Source organism: Aythya ferina (assembly GCF_964211825.1).
Source record: "Aythya ferina genome assembly, chromosome: 16".
Classification (NCBI taxonomy): domain Eukaryota; kingdom Metazoa; phylum Chordata; class Aves; order Anseriformes; family Anatidae; genus Aythya; species Aythya ferina.
The window spans coordinates 14,152,893-14,173,815 of record NC_140315.1 but is presented as its reverse complement, the minus strand read 5'-3'; the positions used below and the strand labels follow the sequence as shown (position 1 = coordinate 14,173,815).

General features: G+C 45.2%; 1 protein-coding gene across 1 annotated transcript in view; it reads left to right on the top strand.

Annotated features, from left to right (window-relative positions):
• STK4 (serine/threonine kinase 4) overlaps nucleotides 1-15,671 on the top strand; it is a 43,397-nt gene extending 27,726 nt beyond the window's left edge. Inside the window, exon 11 of the mRNA XM_084537721.1 lies at nucleotides 15,068-15,671. Within this exon, the coding sequence (XP_084393847.1) occupies nucleotides 15,068-15,226 (159 nt within the window). The 3' untranslated portion in view covers nucleotides 15,227-15,671. The remainder of the gene's footprint in view (nucleotides 1-15,067) is intronic.
• The last annotated feature ends 5,252 nt before the right edge of the window (nucleotides 15,672-20,923 follow it).

The window sequence follows — 20,923 nt, the reverse complement described above, 5'->3', positions numbered from 1 at the left end:
GAAATCAAAATGTGAATCCTCAAGTCCTGTGAGGAGCGGCTGAAGGAGCTGGGGGTGTTTGGTCTGGAGAAGAAGAGGCTCAGAGGAGACCTCATTGCTCTCTGCAGCTACCTGAAAAGGTGTGGGGAGCTGGGAGTTGGCCTCTTCTCATAGGTAACTAGTGATAGGACCAGAGGGAATGGCCTCAAGTTGTGCCAGGGGAGGTTCAGGCTGGAAATGAGGAGACATTTCTGCTCAGCAAGAGCAGTCAGGCACTGGGACGGGTTGCCCAGGGAGGTGGTGGAGTCACCGTCCCTGGGGGTGTTCAAGGGAAGGCTGGACGTGGTGCTGGGGGACATGGCTTAGTGGGTGATGGTGGTGGTAGGGGGATGGTTGGGCCAGATGATCCCGGAGGGCTTTTCCAACCCTAATGGTCCTATGATTCTCTGATTCTCCTTGCAGTTTATGCGAATCAGTTAAGGCTGAGACAGCAAGAGCAGGGGATTCTTACTGACAAGTTTACAGAAAGTCTCGTTATTTCAAAGCACGCTAAATCCCATCAGGATCGTGCTGTGTTTTTGAGTCTGGTGGTAGATACCAACCTGCCAATGCCTGCAGATCAGACCCTACATCAGCAGTCAGGCACGGCTGCTAACCACGGCGCATCGCTGCAGGCTGGTGTCTGAGCCAGGGGGGAGCAGCCACCGACAGGGACCGGAGCTCTGTGCTCTGCTCAGCCCTGGTGCCACTCCGCAAGCGCTTCAGCTGGTAGCTCCCAGTCCGTATGGCTCTGTGCAGCGCCCTGCTGCTTCCCCTGCGCGGCTGTGGCGTGACCACAGGTTGACAGGGACCTGTCGGTGCCGTGCCTTCCCTCTCCCAGCTGAGGACCGCGGTGACGAGCGGCCGTGTGCTGGAGCCATCCGTTCCTTTCAGTGGAAGTGATTTATAGGGAGGAACTGTTAGAGGGCAGGTGATTTATTGCTTATCAATAGCAGTAAACACCTTCTGCTTTACAATGACCCGAGTCTCTAGTTTATTGTATTCTGTCTGTGGAGGTGTCATCTGTCTTGTGAACAGCTTGCTGTCCACCAGTACCTGGAACATTCAGTGTCTTTGGTTTCTCTGAGCATTCGTTTGGAGAGCATTTATTAGCAATCTAATATCGATGCTGTATAGCTTTACTGCCTTTTGTCTGTCCTTCGTCGATCGATTAAAAACTTGGGAGAATGTTCTATATGGTTGTAGGCTTTGAAAACGCCGGCAGAGTAAATAATTGGCTCTTGCTTTGTTGGAACTGGTCTTTGGGTCTCTTTGAGCAATAGGTAAAAGGCGTGCAGAGGATGTGTGGGTACGGCAGGTGCTAGAAGGAAAGTACTTGCATTTTATGGGTAAGCTGCTGTTGTGTAACCCTTTATGGTTTATCTTTTTATAATTCCTGCTTCTAATGTGGTCCTCTAAGCTTTATCTCCTTTTTACTTATCTCTGTCCTTTCAGTAGCTTGGTAAAGGTGTCTCTGCACAAATCTTTAGGTTCCTCTTTTCCCTCATCCAAATTACTCAAGTGAATAATCCAAGCTGGTTACTAAGGCTCTAGAAAGTCTCTCTACTTAGGAGAAAAAATATTTTAGAATATGCACATTTGAAAAATGTTTTTTTTATATATACATAATATTCTTTTTCAAGATTTGACCAAACACTTCCAGTGAATCCTCAGGGCATTTCTGTTCAAAAGTTTTTTCCCTTCATCTACTATGATCTCCTCTTTTTCCCAGTGGTGGCTGGAATAAAAATTACTTCTCAGGCACTGATTTATTCACATAGTTTTACTCTGATCATAAAGTGAACTTATTTGCTAGAGTATTCATCAATTTTAGAGATAAAGACGGATCTGGGATGACTGATAGATATTCCTGTCTATGTTCTCCACAACTTTGGCAGATTTCTAGCTAGGAAACAAGCAAACTTAAGGTGTTTGTGCTGTGCTGAGTTTAAAATAAGCTTGCTTTCACTGGGAGAGCATTAAGACCATGTATTTTTTTTTTTTTTTATTGAGACGACTAGACTTGAATTAAAAAAATATATGTATATTTTTTTTCTGACAACAGAAGGCAATCTGGAATAAGCAATTACTAACTTCCAAAACTGAAATCATACCCCAATCACATCTCCTACTAATTGAGTAAGATCTTGAAGTAAAGTGTGTTACCTAGACGTAATCTCTACTGTGAAGTATGATTTATACAAAGAGACAGCTTTTTATATGTTTTATTCAACAGTTTTAAATGTCACCTGCCTTGATTTATAACATTGATGTCCCTTAAATGGATTTCCTTTTTTCCTTTCAGCCATCTGCCAAGAATTTTTAAAGCTCTGGTAATTGTTTGTGCTTCTTTCAAGTGTTACCTTTTCAGCATATTCAGTATGCTCTTCCCAGCGAATACTTTTAACTAGTGACATCTTTATTACGGGCGGATGGTTTATTTTGTTACTGGGTAATCAAACATACAGTCGTTTTGAAAAGAAGCCCTGGAACAGCTTGGTTATCTTCTCCTTTATTGTTTGTTAAGTGGTCTTGAATTGAACATTTGCATGAGGGAGGCACTCTCCAATCGCACTGCAAACCTCATCAAATTCGTGACTGCTTCAAACCACTGGTGTGATTTACAGCACGCTCCTTGGGTGCAGGTCGTACTCACCTCCATAAATCCCTTTGAGACAAAACCAGCGGCAACAGCAAAAAATCAGAAGATACATCTGGGTTTAGGATTCATTGGCAGTGTTTGAAAAAGGTAGCTCACTGGCTTGAATCTTGTATCTGAAGAGGTACAAGAAGAGAATAGCTTTCTTCCTTCCATTTTGTAACAGGGTCATTGTTCACCACCTGCTTTCACTTTGCTGCGTGCTGACATTGATTGCAAAGCACTTACTGCTACAACTTGCTGTCGAAATTTCATTTTTGCTGGTTTTTTTTTTTGGTATATAGCAGGCTTTCTGTGACATAAAGCTTTCAAATGGAGCTTGCGGTGAGTGGGAAGCAAACTGAGTTGCTGTCGTTTGTGTTGAATTGTTTAGGTTGCAGCCCTTAATGGAGACAGAGTTAATGTCACCTGAAATCAACTTCATATGAAGCATTCAGACTTGTAAATAAGCCATCCTGGACTTTTTTTTCCTAATGTAGTGTTTAATCAGCTGAGACTTTGACTGAAAGTTTTGTGGACGAACTGAGTACCTAACTGTGTTTCACCAGGCTCTTTGATCACTGGATTTGTTTCACGGCCGCTGTGAAAGGTCAGGTTGCAATGTGCGTCCCTGCTCTGGGAGGAAGGGAGGAGGAATTAATAATTGAAGGTGTGACGTTGGAAGCCTCTCGGAGCATGCTGAATTCTTCGGAAAACCTGTTCGAGCCTTGTTATGCCCCCAGATCTGTCTCGGAGGCTGGGTGTGTTGTTGGCACAGCGTCTCCCTTACAGAAAGAACATTGCTGCTCTGATGAGATCTATTTGAAATGCTTCTAAAATCTTCTTGCAACTCATCTGTCAGCAAGAATGTTTGTAAAGGGTAATGCAGCTTAAAAAGACAAGTTTGCCCTGGTTTCTCTCATCTCTAGCAAAAAGGGCTCCTGTTGGGGACTCCATGCATTGGGAGCCTGGAGATGCTTGGGATTGTCTCTTGGGCATCTGAGTCTCAGGGCCAGAAGGGAAGAGTCTTGGGATGAAGTCTCCATCTAGCCTCCACAAGTACTTTGTAGCCAGGGCCTCATCCAGACAGGTGCCTGAAATTATGTTCTGTGGAGGAGCGATGCCAGCTCTGACGTCTGGGGCTGGTACATTTGCCTTTGTGCACCTTTTTGCTTGTATCACTCTAAAACCTGCAGAAAAGTCTGCGTGCTGCAAATTTCCAGTGGTGGTCGGGTTCCTGGTGTCTCCTTTCCACCTTCTTAGCCCCTAGCAGGGGACTGCAAGGGGATTTCCATCACGTTTGAGCCATCCCTCAAGCAAAAAGTAATGGAGTTTGCAGTTAGCCATGGCTGCCTACAGCAGCCAGCATGTACCAGGAGATTTGGCTTAGCTCATATACTCAGTGACAAGATGACTTCAAAATCCAAGCTTTGCCCTTCAAGGAAGGGGAAGAAAGAGTAGCTTAGCACAGAGTCTGAAAAGAATATAACTGGGAGAAAAAAAAAAAAGAGCTTAGTTCCTTCTTGTTTTGCACCTTGCCATTACGCAGGATCATTATAAATAGATGCCCAAGTAATAGCGAGCACTTGGGAAAACCTTGCACGGCAAAGCACGCAGGTTCATGTGCCATGGATTTTATGGAGGTGGTTCATTCACATGGGGACTGCTCTAAAACGATATTTGTCCCTGAGATATCAAACATATGCCTCTGGTTTTAAAGCTGACAGCCTCTCCCATGGTCATGCAGCTATTCATTTTCAAAACGCCCTTGAAATCTCTGTAGTTCAGTCGTTCTGCACAAAGCATTTAATTCTCTTGCCGTCTTCCTTGCATTCAAATTGCCAGATATTGTTTCCTCTCCAGTAGCGAAGGAGAGGCAGAGCGCTGGCAGCCTGGTGTTTTGTGATGTGCTTGCTTTTGGGTACACGAGGTCAGGCAGCAGTGTGGTCTCGCTGGAAACAAACCTTGTTCAGCAACTCTCCTGGAGCAGGGAATAAATTAGGGGACTAAGACTCAAATTAAAAACATTTGTTGAATAAAGGTTAATATTTACCATGGATGATTTAGTCTTAAATCTCTGAAGATGAATCCGCCTGTCTTAAGCCTTTATTGTGCCTATCAGACTTCGGCATGTCTTCAGATAAGTTAATGACTCTGATGTAGTGTCTTAATACACTTTTTTTTCTCTTTTTTTCTTTTTACTAAGCCCATTCCAATCTTTGTGGAAAAGTGGAGATTCTCAAGTTGGGGATACGTAGAAGTATTTCACCTGTTGTCTCACCTTTTTTCCCCAGTAACCTTTTCTCAGCGGTTCTGAATTTCTTTCCAATGTCTTTGTCCTCCAGTAGCCAAATTCTCGCTCTACGTTCTCAATGAAGATTGCATTCACCCTCTGATCTAGCGTTAATCCTAATGGGTTGCCACTTCAGGTCCAGGCATGTCTCCTGGTAATAGTATGCTCTGGGAACTGAGCAGTACGGCTTGAAGGAATCCCTCTTACTTGAGGTGTTCTTACTGCTGCTTCTTCAGGTGTTCTACTTCACTTGGGATAAGTGATCCTGAAGAAATAAATTAATTGTTAATGCATGAGTGAGCGGAGCCCATAGGGGGAAGGCAGAGCGAAGGGAAGGGTATGTGTGAGCAAGAAAGAAATTCTATCACAGACCTGCCTACCCTTCCACCAGAACTTTGTTCTTTGTTTCTGGAAATCTTGATTTGTTTTAAAGGAATCAGCACTTTCTGACAGATTGCTTTTCTTAAAACGGGAGGAAAAAAAAAGGCAACTTGGCCAGCTGTGTACTTTACAGTTGATTTGTACTGCTAGCAGGATCTTCAAAGCCTAGTGAAATGATTTATTTTAGCATGTCCAGAGGTATTTCGGTACTCTTACTTAAGAAAATTAAAGCATGACCACTTAGAGAAGAAGAAGGGGAAAAAAAAAAAAAAAAGCTTAAAAAAAAAATAAAAATCCCTGCTGTGCTTTTCTTTAATCCAATCTCTGGCAAGCAAGCGTCTTTTATAAGCAAGTGATGCTCCTTTTTTGCCTTTTTTTTTTTTTTTTTTTTTCCCTTGTCCAGACAGGCTGACCTTTTAGCTTGATTTCTAATTCAGTTACTGGGAAGAAAAAAACAGTGAGATAACTTGTCTTGGTGGTCATGGGATTAGTCAACCACTTTGTAAGTCCCTAAAGGTTCTGAAGGTTTGGACCTTGTGAAGTTTAGTGCTGCAGAACAACACCGACACAATTTGTCATTCCCCTTGTTTAGATTGTGTCTGCAGTACGTGGGATGTTTGTGGAAGCGAATAGTGAATAAAGCTATTCATACTTAGAATTCATACTAAAGTTTAAAAAAAAAAAAAAAAAAAAAAAACAGGAAATTTAATCTTGAAACTCAGAAGATTAAAATGCATTGCTCTTAAAAAAAAAAAAAAAAAAAAAGCAGAACACCAACCTTTTTATGATTAGTCACATTAATGAGTAAAGCTTTGGATATATATTTTTTTTCCTTAATATAATTTTTGTACATTACTGAGGGTAATAACGCTATGCAGGAGCTATATGGTTGTACTGGCAGTAACCCAAACTTTTTTGAGCCTTTTAGGGATTACAGAAAGGAAAGACAAAGTGCAGCTCCTGGCTCAGGGCAGTGCAGGGATGCCAGCGGCGTGGGGTGCAGCGTTCCCATAGAGGGACCAACTGCTCTACGTCCTCGCTGCGTGCGTACGTCTCAGCAGCCCGAGCAGCAAGGGAGATCTGTGTGTCCTCTACGCTCCTCTGAAAACTGGTTTCTGCTCTGGGAATTTTCTGACACCTTGCCAACAGCAGAGTTCTCCCCAGCTCCTCAGGCTTCAAGGAAATGGGAGTAGGGGAGACAGTAAAGAAGAGGTGCCTCTAAGCTGGTGAAGGAGCAGCTGTGTGTCTGGAGCGTGTCCGTTTGTCTCTTCAGTAGCAGTGACAGGAATTAGCTACTGCAAACAAGCTCGAGGAAGGTCCATGCTGAGCCAGCAGTGTCAAACCTTGGTGCTGAAGGCAGCTTTTGCCTTGGCAGCTGATGATGAACGAGAGCTCCCCGGCGAAGTGACCCCAATGGCACCAGCAGGAGCGCCTTGCATGGTCGGGGTGTTCAAGGAAAGGTTGGATGTGGTGCCTGGGGACATGGTTCAGTGGGCGACGTTGGTGGTAGGGGGATGGTTGGACCAGATGAGCTTGGAGGGCTTTTCCAACTTTAATGAGTCTGTGATTCTGGGACAGCTTCCAGACGGCCCGTCAGGATGTGGTCCTCTGGCTACAGGAGCTCAGGTGGCACGGTGCTGAGCTGCAGAGACAGGTCTTGCAGGAGTCCCTCCTGCAGAGGCAGGAGCTTCCAGTTCAGAAACTTGACAGTGCTGGTGGCCAGGAGCACGGCAGGAAGGACAGTGGCACACCTGGCCTTCCAGAAACCCAGTAGTAGTGCAGATGTGCTGGGATTGTGCACCTTTATTTTAATTGGATTAGTGAAGCTGCATATAAAGCAACTAGGATCCTTACTGGCATTGTACCAGTAGGATGTTTCACTTCTAGCAGCCATAAATGTCTGCGTTTGCAAAAGCTTTAGCTCTTTTAAAACACCTTTTTCCAGTTCAGCTAGGGATTGACTCCTGTGTTAGTGTCTGTCTTCCCTCCACAAGAAGTCATACTGTGATTTTACTTTTTCAGCTGTTGTAGCTGGTTGACATGCACTGACTTAAGTTGACTGGGCCTTTAAAGCATGTGCCGATCTGCTTGGAAGTTGAGGGTTGTTTTCCTTGTGTTGTCCAGGTATGGTGGCCTGAAACAACTGTCTCCAGATGTGCACTGGTTGCAGCCCACCACGGTCCCTTTCTTTTGGAGATCCTAGCCGCAGTGCTGGTTTGACTTGTGCTGGATGCTTGCAGCCCATGATGTGTTTTGCTAGTGCATTGCCTAAATAATTAAGATGCATTAAAAGCAGAAGCTTGTGCTGCTGAGACTTATTTTTCAAGTCCTTTGAAAGATTAATATCTGTATTTTTAATCTTGCATGAAATCCCGCAGTGACTGCATTTCATCCGTTGCTTTCATAACAGTGTGAAACTTCACTGACATTCTCATGCTAAAAGGGGTTGAAATCAAGATAATTAATGTTTGTCTTGGTACTGGGGGTTATTCTGATTTACCATAGCCTCTGTGCAGTGCGGCTTCTTGGCAGATTTGTGAAATTGTAGGGACCTGACAATCACGATGAAAAGTGGGCGGGGAGTGCCTGCAGGTTCTGAGATTCTTGTGTCCCTTGCACTGGATACGGTGTTACAGTGAATAAATAGTTAATGCCCACTCATACATTACATGAGGCCTCCTTATGCTAGAAACATAAATGAGAACAAGGCACTTAATTTTTAGATCAGTGATTGAAAGTATGCCAAATGGTATCGAGCCAGCATTTCAGGAAAAATGCGAAGAAAAAATGGCATGCTATTCCAGCACCAATTTGTATCACCACTTTCAAGACCTAAACTCTGGAGCACTGCTTAGCATGAGAAATCACCCTCTTCATTTAATTTTGGCCAGAGAAATTGAATGCTTCTTTTGCTGGTTTGGAAAAAAAAAAAAAAAGTGCATAGTGCTATTCAGTAATCTGTTTCCTCAGGGTATGTATGGTATGAGCATTTAATTGATACCACGTTTAAACAGTCTTTCAAGTTACAGAAGGCTAATTCCAGAATAATCTAAGTTCTTACACTTGTCAGAGCTCACATTCAGGAATTTTTGAGGCCTGACACCACTCCCTAGCTCATGGGCTTCTCTGGCACTCGTGCACTCTCACATTCTGCAAACTGAATTGCGCTCCGAGGTGGTTGCTACAAATAGTCACAGCAAGAAGCACCCAGTGTCTGTGGCCCAAAAATAAAACTCTGGTTGAGGAGGTGATAGAAGAGTTCAGAAGTTGAGGTGGATATGCATCAAAATGATTCACAGGATCCTGAAAATGAAATGCAAGCGTTGCCCTGTGTTTTATCGGAAGGGGAGCATCTTGCTAGCATTGCTGACAGCTCTCTGGGATTCAAGGTCAAGCAAAGCAAGAGTTTAATGAGTGTCTTCCATGAAGAGCCTCCCTTCCCAAGGGACATCTGGCCACTTACTACGCTATTTGTAGGAATGTGCTTGTCTCTAGTATGTAGCCACTCCTGGTGGTGTGTGATCAGTAACCTCACGTGAGGGACTCACATCCTTCCAGACACCTGTAGTCCCAGGCGGTTGGTTGGTTTTGTTTGTTCTCCCCAAACAGCCTGATACTGAAGGTCCGAAACTTGGTACGGAGTGTAAGTAACATACACGGAGGGTTGTCTCAGTGAGTGGATTTGCACGGCCATCCGCAGCACAGCAGGCTCGCTCTGCATCACGAGAGGCGGCGTGGGAGCGAGCCTGGCTGAGTGCCGCAGGCACCCGTGTGGAGCTGTGGTTTCAAGGACTTGAGCAAGGTTTCAAGGCCTGGTGTAACTCTAGGTTACGATTCGGAGCAATACGCTGGGTATTTCCCTTCCAGGTGAGCTCAGAAGTGTGTTCTGGCTCTTGTCCCCCATACAGTCACGTTGTGCGTCTCCTGTTCCCTTGATGGTGTGATGCTGGCAGGGTGACCGCTGTTCTTGTTTGAATCTAGTCTAATTTTTGAGTGCCCAGCTCATGATTACTCAAAGTCTTGACTTCCTTGTTCCTCTGAAGATCAAAGTGCGACTGGTAAGTAACTACTGTGGCACCCAAGAGCTGCCAAATAATCTTGAGGTGCTCTGTGGCCTCACCAGATGAGCTCATTCCATGTGTGCATGTACATACACCGCTTCTCTAAAACCTGCTCTAACAGTCTGTTTAAAAGTTTGTATTCTGAGGCCTGTTATTACAGCAGTAATGGTTTTCATTATCTCCAGCAGCAAATTCCTTTTTGGCATTTAATGCTTAGCATAGCTTGGATAACTTGGTTTCAGTGAAAACCCTTCTCAAGCCACGTTTAAATTTTGCTTGTCTAATTATGTGTAGGCAAATGAGTCGTGCTCCCTACTAATGTGATTTGAGATGTTTTGAGTTTCCCTGGGGTCTTTGATCTCTGGGTGTACAGTCAAGAATTGTTGAATTGCAGTGTAAAACCAGGCAAAAAGGGAAAATATAACAACAAAAGCTGTGCTAAATAGACAATTTGTTGGTTTTGGTTTTGTGTGTTGGGTTTTTTCAGTTCCCATCTAGCTCGTATCTTTTCCACTAAGAATTTATTTCCCTGTGTAGTGTGGGAAGCTGCAGTTTTATTATTTCTGTATTTTAGTCTTCAAACTCCCACTGCCCCTTATGAAGTGATAATTGCTAAAGACAGTTTTTCTAAGGGCTATTTAAAACTTTGAAGTTTGACATCGAGTTCTGTTGAGCAGTGGATGCCACCTGGAATATTTGGGTTAAAAGGCAGACTGCTAGCTGCACCTGGGTGCTCCCCATTTAAACAAGCAAACAAACAAACAGGAAACCAGGCTCTTGGTGTTAAAGGTGGGAGGATATTCAGAAAGAACACCATGTGAATGTGTTGCAAACATGTTTTTAACTTGCAGAAATTATAGCGGAGGGGTATGGCTGGAGGGTTAAGGAAAGAGGGAACTTCCTGATTTCATACGGAGGATTTCCTGTAGTAATAAGGGGTGGAAGTATCTTCGTTCTGCAAAACTGTTGAAATATTTTCACTGTGAGGAAAGTAAGCCCATCTCACCCATGTCATGTACATTCCCATTTCGTTCCAGAAGACAGCATCCGTCTGCAGATTTGAAAGATGACAATAAAAGAGCTGCATCCCCTCCCTGGTGATGGATGGGTTCACGTCTGGCACAAGCTTCAGGAATTTTAAGAGAGCCTTTGAAAACAAAGCCCCGATAGTGTGCAGTGTGGCAAAGGAAAGGCTTGGTGTTAAATGTAGGGATCAGACTCAGTGTCTGAAGATGTTTTTAACGTGCCCTGCCACAGTCTTTGTCATTCCAGGGACCCCAGTGGGGCAGGCACTGTCAGCTTGTGCTCAGCCAAAATGCTTTGTTGGGGGAGAAACGTGTGAAAGTTGCTGGGAAACAGCTCCGTGCTGTCTGATGCTTGGAATTCACGCAGCAACAGGGTTTTCTTGGCAGTGTTTTGTGGAAGAGGAGCACTAGGAATGATAGCTGAAGTGGGACCATTGTATTTATGGCACTAGTTTGGGCTGGTCCCAGTCAGTGGTGGCCTTGTGCTGCTGCTGGACTGTATGAATATGCCAGGTCCCAAACTGGCCAAGCTGCAGAGCCTGCTGTAGGAAAGTCAGGCACAGATGCCCAGCAGCATAAGGCCTGTGGATACAGAGAGAACCCTGACAAATTGTCGGCTTCCCATCCAAACAATTTGCACTGTTTGGGTTTTTAGGGTTGGTTTTCTTGGGGTTTGGGAAGAGGCTGAGCTGATTCTCCTGGCTCTGTGTTTGGCAGCAGATCTTGCGTGAGATACAAACCTAGCACAGTCTGCTTAAAAATACTGGGGTAGGTTTTTAGGTGGTCTCTTGCTCAGGACAGAAGTGCCCAGGTATGTTTCTGATCACGGTGGCCTTGAGCATTGAACCTGTGGCTCTGGCTAACACCTCTGCAGGCAGCCCTTGTTTATTCCCTTTTTGCTTAGGTTCATTTACATTCAGTACAATATCAGGTTGCGTTGACGCTTTACCTGACAACAACAAATGCAAGTGGCTTTTTTTTTTTTTTTTTTTTTTTTTTTTTACGATTTTAAAAGTGCTGATTCAAAAGGATGGGAACTCAGAGAAGCAGTTTGCTGAGGTGAGCATCATACAGTGGAGTAGTTATCAGCAAGTCTGCCTGAGATGCTTGCAGAGGGATGTCATGGATAGCCAAGGAATCTTTTACTTGCAGGAAGAAATAGTGTATCAGCTGATCCGTTCTGGGTTTGTCCATCGTTATAGCATATGTGTGGAAAGGCTGCAGGTTATGTTCTTCTAAAGGGTGTGATCATATATGTCCTCCTGAATTACATACCTGAAATTATCAATATGGTAAAACAAGGTCTTGCTCTCAGAGGTGTCTGCAGCAGTGCACAGCCACGGCTGGGAGGCTGCCAGGGAAGTGCCTGCACCTCTGTTCAGCTTGTCTTCAACTGGGCGTTATCACAGAGCTACGGTCTTTCTTAAAACCCTGAGTAAAAGGAAAACTGTTAATCAAATTGTTAAAATTAACCTTGTTTGAATCCTTCCGCTGTTCTCCCTCTCCCTCTTGCTGGATATGTTCCACCAACCTTGCACCGAGTATTTTATATCAGTCTTTACATTTGAAATGCAATTCCTTCCTTTAAAAGGTTGTCATAGCTGTTTGATTACCGTGGATGAAAATAGATAGCTTTTACAAAGACACTTAGACTTCTTGCAAGAGAAGAATTGCTGAGAAGTGAGGCAGGGAATGGGACTGAGCCCTGTGGCTAAAACCAGCTCTAATTACAGCTGTTCAGCACTGAGACTCTACCCTGAAACCGTCTGTCATGAGATGCTCTGTCCTTGTCCTTCTTTTCTTATTTTGCTTCTGGCATTTCTCTAAGAGAGTAATGTCACTGTCCCAGGAGCCTAACGCTGCAGAGCCAGATATGCTAGAGTTTAAAAACTTCATTCCTAGGAGAAAGTCTGCCTGTGGTGTTGACTTACGATGAATTGCCACACAGCAAAGTGAAGCGGAGGTCGCGGTGTTTTGAGCAGCTCTGTTACTTCTTCTAAAGACTCACGTGTGAGTGAGAAGACGAGGTGAGCAACAGCACAGCCCGTGCCCCGGGGCTCGTGTTGCTGCGGGCAGGGAGCACAGTGGGAGCAGAGGACCAGACTTCCTGCTCCCCTCTCTGCAGCTGCGTGGGCACTGGTTCTTGTTCATGAGTAATCGGGCTCGCATCAGTTTTGTCAACTCATTTGTGGTGAACAGTCACGTTCTGGGCCTTTTACTGGTGTTGCCCTCTGGCTTCTCTGCCTCGGTGAGGAATAGCATAGCAGTCACAGCCACGCTGACGTTATTCCAGGTGAAAACTCTGCAGTGAGTTCATCTACGTCAACACGCAGCGTTACACATAGGACGTGTTTCTGTGCTTTAGATTCCTGCAGTGCATTGGCTTTCCCCAATTCCAACATCTCCGGGTTTAACCCACAATCAGTCCCTCTGAGCAGCTCCTTTGCTCTGCATCAGGCGTCTGCGCAGGTAACCCACTTCCAGACTTGTTATTAATACAGCTCTGTAGGCTTTTGCCCACTCCAGGCTTAGCTGTACTCAAGCATCTTCTGTACTTTTAGCCATCTGTCCTGACAAACACAGGAACTGTCAAAACCATTGCATCCATTGGCAGCAGTTGTTTACAGATAGCAGAAAGTCTTTGTGTGTCGGTGTCCACATAGTGTGTCTCAGGATGCTCTATCATGTTTAAGCACACCTGTAGGGCAGGTTTTTCTTCTTACTGCTCCTCAGTGGAAGATTGCAGCCCCAAGATGATTTCTGACCTCTGATGGTCGGCTTAAGCCAAGAGCGAGGTGCTTCAGATCGATTCCCAAAGTCTCCTTTGGTATTCCAGCAGTGGTTGTTCTGTGCGAGCTGACAGCCATCTCAGGTTTTGATCCAATATAGGCATTTAATATATGTGCTCAATACTTTAATTCAAACCTTCATCTTTTTTTCTTTTTTTTTTTTTTTTTTTTTTTTTTAACATTTTTATTTGACTTCAATTCCCTGGATGCCGAGGAAGAGAAATGCCAAATGTTCCACAGTAAATCAGGGTGAAAAGGCAACTGGTGCCATGCATCAGCTTAAGCTGCTGCCTGGTGAAGTTGTGTTTCCGTGTATGAATAACGCGTGCGGTCGTGGAGGCTGTGCCTTTCCAATGAAGGGTTTGCTGACTGGAAAGGCAGAACGACCGCACAGCACTGCTAGGAAGGGGTTGTTTCTCTTGGGCCTAGATTATTAGAGTGGGTTGTGATCTTATGGCTGCGTTTTATAGGTATGCTAAAGAATTTCAGACCTTATGAGAAATCAATGAACAGACGGCTCTGTGGTTTCGGGGCTGATCTCTCTTGCACCTCAGGAAGAAAGGTAAGGGTTTGTGCAGTTTGAAAGATCAAACTGTACAACTGCCCTTAAACAGGCAGTAATTTGATTGTTGCCATATAACAGGCAGCAGGTGTTTGACTGTGGTTTGGTTCAGAAGTGGCTTGAAAAATAACTGCAATAGCTGACTGATCAACAGCTAACCCAAGACAGCAGTGTCAGTTGTGTCACTTGCATTTAATTGAAGTAAAGATAAATCACTCATTTATGACATTTACTGAAGGTTTAAAAATTGTCACTTTTTTTTTCACCAAAAAAATATTTTGCCTGTTCTTAGTTTCCACAGCAGGTGGGCCCTGAGAGCAGGTGGTACAAGACGTGGCTGTTCTGCTGCAGTGGCTGTCACACAGCATCTCCTGAACATTTCTGGAAGTCTCTTGGTCTTGGAGGGGAGAAGGACTTGGCTGAAACACTCTGAGCATCCGTACTTTTTAGCGTTATCCTAAAATCTTCTCTGTTCCACAGGTTGCAATATTATGTAAAGGGCATAGCTATGGACAATTCAGACTGTCCTGAACCAAATTTGGCATTTTTAATCACAAAATAAAACTTTCAAGTGCCAGTTCTCAGTGGATTGGCACTCGCAACAGAAACAATTAAACAAAGGGCCCCAGGTAGTAAATCGAGTAAGGGAAGTTTGTCCAGACTAGCCTGACATCTTCATGTGGACAGCGAAATACAAATTGTGCTTGCATCTTATATTGGTTTGAGGCTGACCCAAGGTGACCTGCCATGTGCGTTCTGGGATTTCTGACTTAGCAGAGGAGTCTGAATTCCTCACCATGATTGATGTTCAGCCTGATTGTACATAAATGTTGTGTGTTTTTTTTTTAAATGCATTTTTTGTCAATGATTTTTTCCTTTTCCTTTCTGCCTCATTTTTTTCACTTAGCAGAAGGAAGTTTGGTTGCAAGAAAAGGGGAGGGAGAGAGAATTTTGCTTCTGCTCCATTTCAGTTTTGTGTCTGCTCTAAGCCTGCAACGTGAAGTGTTAGAAAAACAAACCAACTCAACGGGGGAAACATTGCACTGGTTGTTTTATACACTCATGCTCCCGCTAAGCAGAATCCATAATGTATCTGTCAAATGAGCAGAAGCAGCCCAGTATCCTCAAGTTTATGACGGTCCCGTTGAGGGAGGAGCCCAGCAGGAGCAGAGCTGACCCACCCTTCCCTGCTGGAAGCTGCGCTGTGACCATCAGCTTCCCCGACTCTTAAAACCCTTTAGGTGTGTGAATGGTTTCTGTACTGACACTGATGTCTGCTCTCCTTTCCTCTCCCCACTAGCTGAAGACATGGAGTGTGGATGAACTTCAGAGGAGGCTCTCAGCGCTGGACCCCATGATGGAGCAGGAGATTGAGGAGATCCGCCAGAAGTACCAGTCAAAGCGGCAGCCGATCCTCGATGCCATCGAAGCCAAGAAGCGGCGGCAGCAGAACTTTTGAGCCACCGGTAGAAAATTCTTCCACCCTCAAACAATCAGCTCCTTGCTTTCATGACTACTGAACAGATTGATTTCTACTGAAATATGCTAGCACAATAGCAGGCAATACTTCTGCTCATTTATTTTTCCATAGCACCTTTGTGAACTCAGGAATGCCATTACGTGGAAGATCCTGATGGTATGTTTTAGTGTTAGACATGTATTTAAAACATTATCCCAAGGAGTTCTGTTACTGCTTTTAGGTGGCCTGTTTTTAAATCAGAGGAGCAGGTAGAAATAGACTAACGAAAGTTGGCTTACTCTCTTTTCAACTGAACTTTCAGTAGTCTGTTTTCTTTGTTTTAAGTTAATGCGAATTGTGGTATTTAATGGCTGCAATTTCTGTGTGTTTTGTTGTTTGTTTTTCTTTGTGAATGCACAGACTCGATTTCGAGCTGTTAAGTGTATCGTTCTGCTGTTAAGGTACTGATACGTTTTAGGTCACTGAACAGAACAAACTGTTCCAGCCTTTGAAACAACCTTAAATCTCAGTTTTTAAAAAGCCTGTAATAAGCCCCATGCCTTACACTTTGTGCTTTAAGCAAGTGGGATTCCTTCAAGACCTTGGTTTTGTCCTTTTGCTTATGTTCTTTAGGAATTAATCTTAGTAGATAAAGCATGTTGTGCCTCCATCAGAAATTATATTCTGTAATGTAAAATCCACGTTGACTTAAAACCAAAAGCCAATCAGTGATCTGACCTAAAACAAAGCAGATTCCACTTCATCCATCTCTTTGGAAATGTCCTTCAGGGCAACCCTGCTAACAGGGGAGTGCTGGGGAAAGGAGCCAGTATTTGAATGGGTGGAAGTTGTGTGAACCTCTCCCAAATTAGGTACTTCTGCTGTGTCTGAGAGGACTGAGGAGTCTCCGCAGTTGGTGAAATATTTTGTAAGCTTTGTCATTTCAAATTTACATCTTCAGGTGCTGGAATAAAAACTTAATTTCCCAATCCTTCACATTTCTGCCAGGCTTAGCACATGAGAAAAAATGAAAACTAACATTTGTTGATGCACAGAGATGTGCATTATGGGGTGGAGTGGAGGCAGGGCTGATCCAGAGGAGAAGACAATGAACAATATCCTGCTGGAAGAGGTTCAGTCTCTTCCCGTTCCTCCGGATGCTCCTCGTGTTCTTCCTCTTTAAATTACCCTGCCATTTCTGCTTGCCATGGCTCAGTGACAACACCCAGCATGTACAATCGCTGTGAGAATGGTGCAATTATCTCTCGCTGGTGGAGAGGAGGGTAAAACAGAGCAACACTGAAGTGAGCCTGGCTGCAGGGCAGGCCGATGACGCCTCTGCCCGCTGGGCTGTAACAGCAGTTACCTAGTTTTAGATGTCTGGCGTGTGATGAAATACTTGGTCAGAGCAATTTATTTTTATTGTGCTCTGATGGAGAGAAGAGTTTCCATGCCATTCTTCTGCAATAGGCCTTAGTAGGCCACCCAGATAATCAAACGAAATAGCAGTGTCCCCTGAATGCAGTGCTGCTGGAGAGAACTGCTCACTTCATGCCTCGAGAGGCTCTTTTTCCCTGCTCGGAGCAGACTTTTGCCTCCTGTTACCAGGTATACTCCATTGCTGTGAAAGGAACCAAGCCATTTGTACCCCCTCTGCAGATCTGGTCGCATCGGTTTGTCCCAGCTCGATAGGCAGTGCTAACACAGCTGCTGAGATCAGCGGCCCAGCTGGCCCTAAGGCAAAAAGGTGGCAGTAAAAGCTGTATGTCCTGGAATAATCAGCTACTTGGTAGCCTCAAGTGTCAGGAAAGTTTAGAAAAGCCTTGCTTCCGCAGCCCAAGCCCAGTAATTAAAACCTTTGTTGTGAATGGATTAAAATGCCTTAGCAGTGAGAGTCTGGACTCTGCTGAAGTCTGGCGAAGTGCTGCATGAGCACCAGGGCTCGCGCAGTGCGTGTCCAGGAACTGCAATAAGCTTTGCCCTGAGTATTTTTATGAGCAATATTTATGAGAGCCCTTTGCATCAAAGAAACTCCTGTGGTTTAGGAGGGAGAGCTCTGTTGAAGTACTGCATCTTGAATTAGTCACTTCGATGGATCCATCCCCCCAGGCTCGCCCAGGCTGGCTGTATGCTGGGCTGCAGCTCTCCCAGCACCAAGGAGAGACTGGAGGCAGCTGGCAGGAGGCTGGGCAGATCCTGCAGGGCCCGCTGAAGCTCAGCTTTAGCTCACGCCTGGTTTGTACCTCTGGTGTGATAGATGTTGGGATGTAGGACATGGTAAACTCTGCACTGCATGCGTGTAATGTGGATCGAGCAGATTCTGCTGGGAGTAGTTTTACCTCTGCACTGTGTAGGTAACTTTCTAGTGGCTGGAGGGCATTAGAAAATCCAAGTTTTTAGGTGAAGCACCCTAGTGTGGTGCGTGTTTTTGGAATATGCAACCTGTGTCTGCTGTAACTGAATGTAAGCACTGTTGAAATGCTCTGCTTTGCTGATGTGATTGTCTTACAATACAGCAAATGAACCAAAAGAAGTAAAACTGGTCCAATGGCTTAGCTGTCTTTGAACCTTTCTTAAATGCTTGCAGTAGCTGAGACTTGATGTTTCTTGCACATGGAGCTGTGATGCAGAGGAATTATTTTCTCCTTCACTGATTTGCAGTCTGTTAGAGAAAGCAATTCCCTGTTTGGGCCCTTGGTAGAGTGTCTGGGAGCAGAGTGCTGCTCACTTCTCAGAGTCCCCCAGACCAAGGCTCGTGCCCTAAGGGAAAGCTGTTCCAACAAGGGTGTTAAGCAAAACGCTTCCTTAATTGCGAAGCTGCATTCACTGCTCCTTGGGTCCATCTGCATTGCTGAAAGTGTTCTGGACAAACTGTTATCTTTGCCTCTGAAACCCAGAGATGCCAATGATGTCAGTCATGCGAGACATAATAATGTGAAGTTTGTAGCTTTAACTTTTTTTTTTTTTTTTTTGTAACAAAGAAATTAGCAACACTGGCATAAAGTGCTGACTTGAAATGCTCTTTTGTAAGATCTGGCTGTTTGTATATAATAGCGTTGGCCGTTACTTTGTATATGTATGGAATAGTAACTTTTATTGTGTTCTCCGAGTTTGATACAGGATGTTTTTGTTGGATCTTTCTCAAATCTTGCCTTATTTGTTCAAAGGGGCAAATAAACTGTCCTTACTGAAAGCATCAGTGTCGTGAGTAATATTTATGCGTTAAAACATCTGGCATATCAGGACAAGCTTTGACATGAGGTGCCTCAAGCCGAGCATGCAAGCATTAATAAACACGAGCAGTAAACATGTCAAATGCATTTTTGAACAGGCAGTTCTTTAGCCATAAAGCATTGCTAACACTACCCCTCCAGGAGAGCTGGGGGGGTTATTTGCTTTGATTCAGGGGCAGGCCCACGTGCAGCTGGCTTGGCGGCAGCTCGGGACGATGCAGGTGGATGCTCAGGCCACTTCCCCGTGAGGATGCACATCGGAGGTGCAGGAGGGAGCTCTGGCAGGGGGGTCAGCAAGCTTTGCTGCAGTGCTCGCCATCCCTGCTTTGTGCTGCAGCACCTTCCTGAGCCTGCAGTCAGCTCTGGGGCTAGGTAGGTACCCGTTCCTTCTTCCTACACAACAGGTGAGGCTCGAGTCACTCTCCTAATTCTGGCTGACTTGCTGCACTTTCAGCTTTCTGGCTCGGAGAAGGAGGCAGTTGACAGTGAGTGGGTGCTGCCTTCCCATGGTGAACTGTTGGCTTTTACGTGGTTTCCCTGAGCAGTTACTAAATCTGTTCTGAAGGGATGACTAACTGAACCAGAGACAGAATTCATTCAGGAGTCAGCCTTGGTTAGCAATCCCGGAAGAAACAAAATAGATGTGAGCTTTTAAATGTTAGGAAGGAGTGTGGAATCCAAAGGGAGGGAGGCTGCAGGCATTTCTAGTGGCTGGGGAAGCCTGCAGCACTTGCACGTTTTCAGCAACATTACCAGGAAACTGCAGAGCACCTGCATGAAGGGAAAATGGTGCTCCCAGCGCAGCAGCAGCGCCGCAGCCATACCGCAGGAGTTCTCACATGCACTCATTTCATGCTAGGAGCGGTGCACGTGCTGCAGAAATACCAACTGCATGGAGCTAACAAAGACAACAGCTGACAAGTAGCCCTGAGCTGGGGCTGTTGAGCCAAGATTTTCCCTGCTATGGGGGGGAAAAAAAAATAAATCAACCTGCCAAGAAGCCATAGCCCCAGATTTTCTCCTCCTCCCATGGTTGTCAGTACTAAGGTGCAGGTGGCATTGTCTTTAACGCCCAGCTGCTGCTTCCTACACCCTCATTTTGTCCCATTTCCTTCCGTCCATGGGCCAGAAGAGCTGAACAGGCAATCAGATAAATGCTCTTGGTGTTGGCTGACAGCCCTGACTTGAGAGTTGACAGTTTTTCATTGCATTAATCACTCCGGCAAAATTTAAGAGTCAAAGCAGGAAACACCCATCAGCTATTTCCAGGCTGAAAGTGACTTAATTGCCCTTTAATTTAAGAGTCCAGGAAGGCAGCCAACTTGTTTAAAAACTTTAGAACTATCCAATGCCATCCATTAAGCACAGCCTGCTCTGCTCCCCTCCAGGCTGTCGCAGCTAAGATCAATACAGCGGAGGGAGCCCGGTGCCCCTGCGTCACTGCAGGACGTCCCTGCTGCAGACCTTCCTCCGTGTCACAGCGGGTGCTAAGCTGCACACCCTCCTCTCCTCACCCCGAGAGGCTCACAGGGTCTGGGCCATCACCCACTGACCGTGGTGAGGATGATCCTGAAGGCACGGGCCACTTTTTCCCCTCTGCTGTTCCCTGGGTCTGGCTGTGGATGCATCCTGGGCTCTGCTGCATCCCTCGCTGGTGTTGGGCTCCCCTGCATGCCTGACCCCTGTTTTTCAAGGGCAGCAGATGGCATTTCCTGAAATGGTGTGACCTGCCCAGGTGCAGTTGGTTAGCTTAATTCCACTGCTTTGAGACTATTCGCTTAGCTCAAATGGTTAGAAGGAAAGCTCTGATTTAAGTACAACCAAGTTAATTGCTGTTGTTCAGGTAAGGGCTGAAGCCATGGGTATATGCAGACCCAGGGGCTTTCCTAATACCTGGAGAAAGTGTTTTGCCACAATTAAAATTAAAAAAAAAAAAAAAAAAGGATTAAGGCACAATTGGTCGTTATTGGTCACCACTCCCAGTGCAGCAAAAGGAGGAATTACAAGCAGCACCGATGTGATCGGCACTTCTTCAAGCAGTCTGCTCTGATTTTGGACTCCCTGCACTCACCCCCCTGGGATCAGGGCTGCAGAGCCAGGTGGGACAGGTCCCAGGAGCGCTGCCAGCGAGGAGTTTCTGCTTCCTATGGATCACCTCCTTCCAAACCTCCTGGATTTCCCACAACCAGCCGGGTGCACAGAGCACCCTCAGGGTGTCTGAATGCTGGTGAAGGAAGAAAAGCTTTTAAAAGTACTGAAGTTTACTTTGTCTCTAGGAGTTGTCCAATTCTCAGCTGTGTGAAATAGCTGAGTAAGGTCACTCCTTCATTGCTGGTCCCTGGAGGTAAAATACTCTCTCCTTCATCCATCATTTTTGGAGTGTGGAGAGCCGCTTTTGCAGACATAACCTGATAAAGTGCTTAATTGATTTACCCGCTGTACCAAAGGAGAACAGTCACTCAGG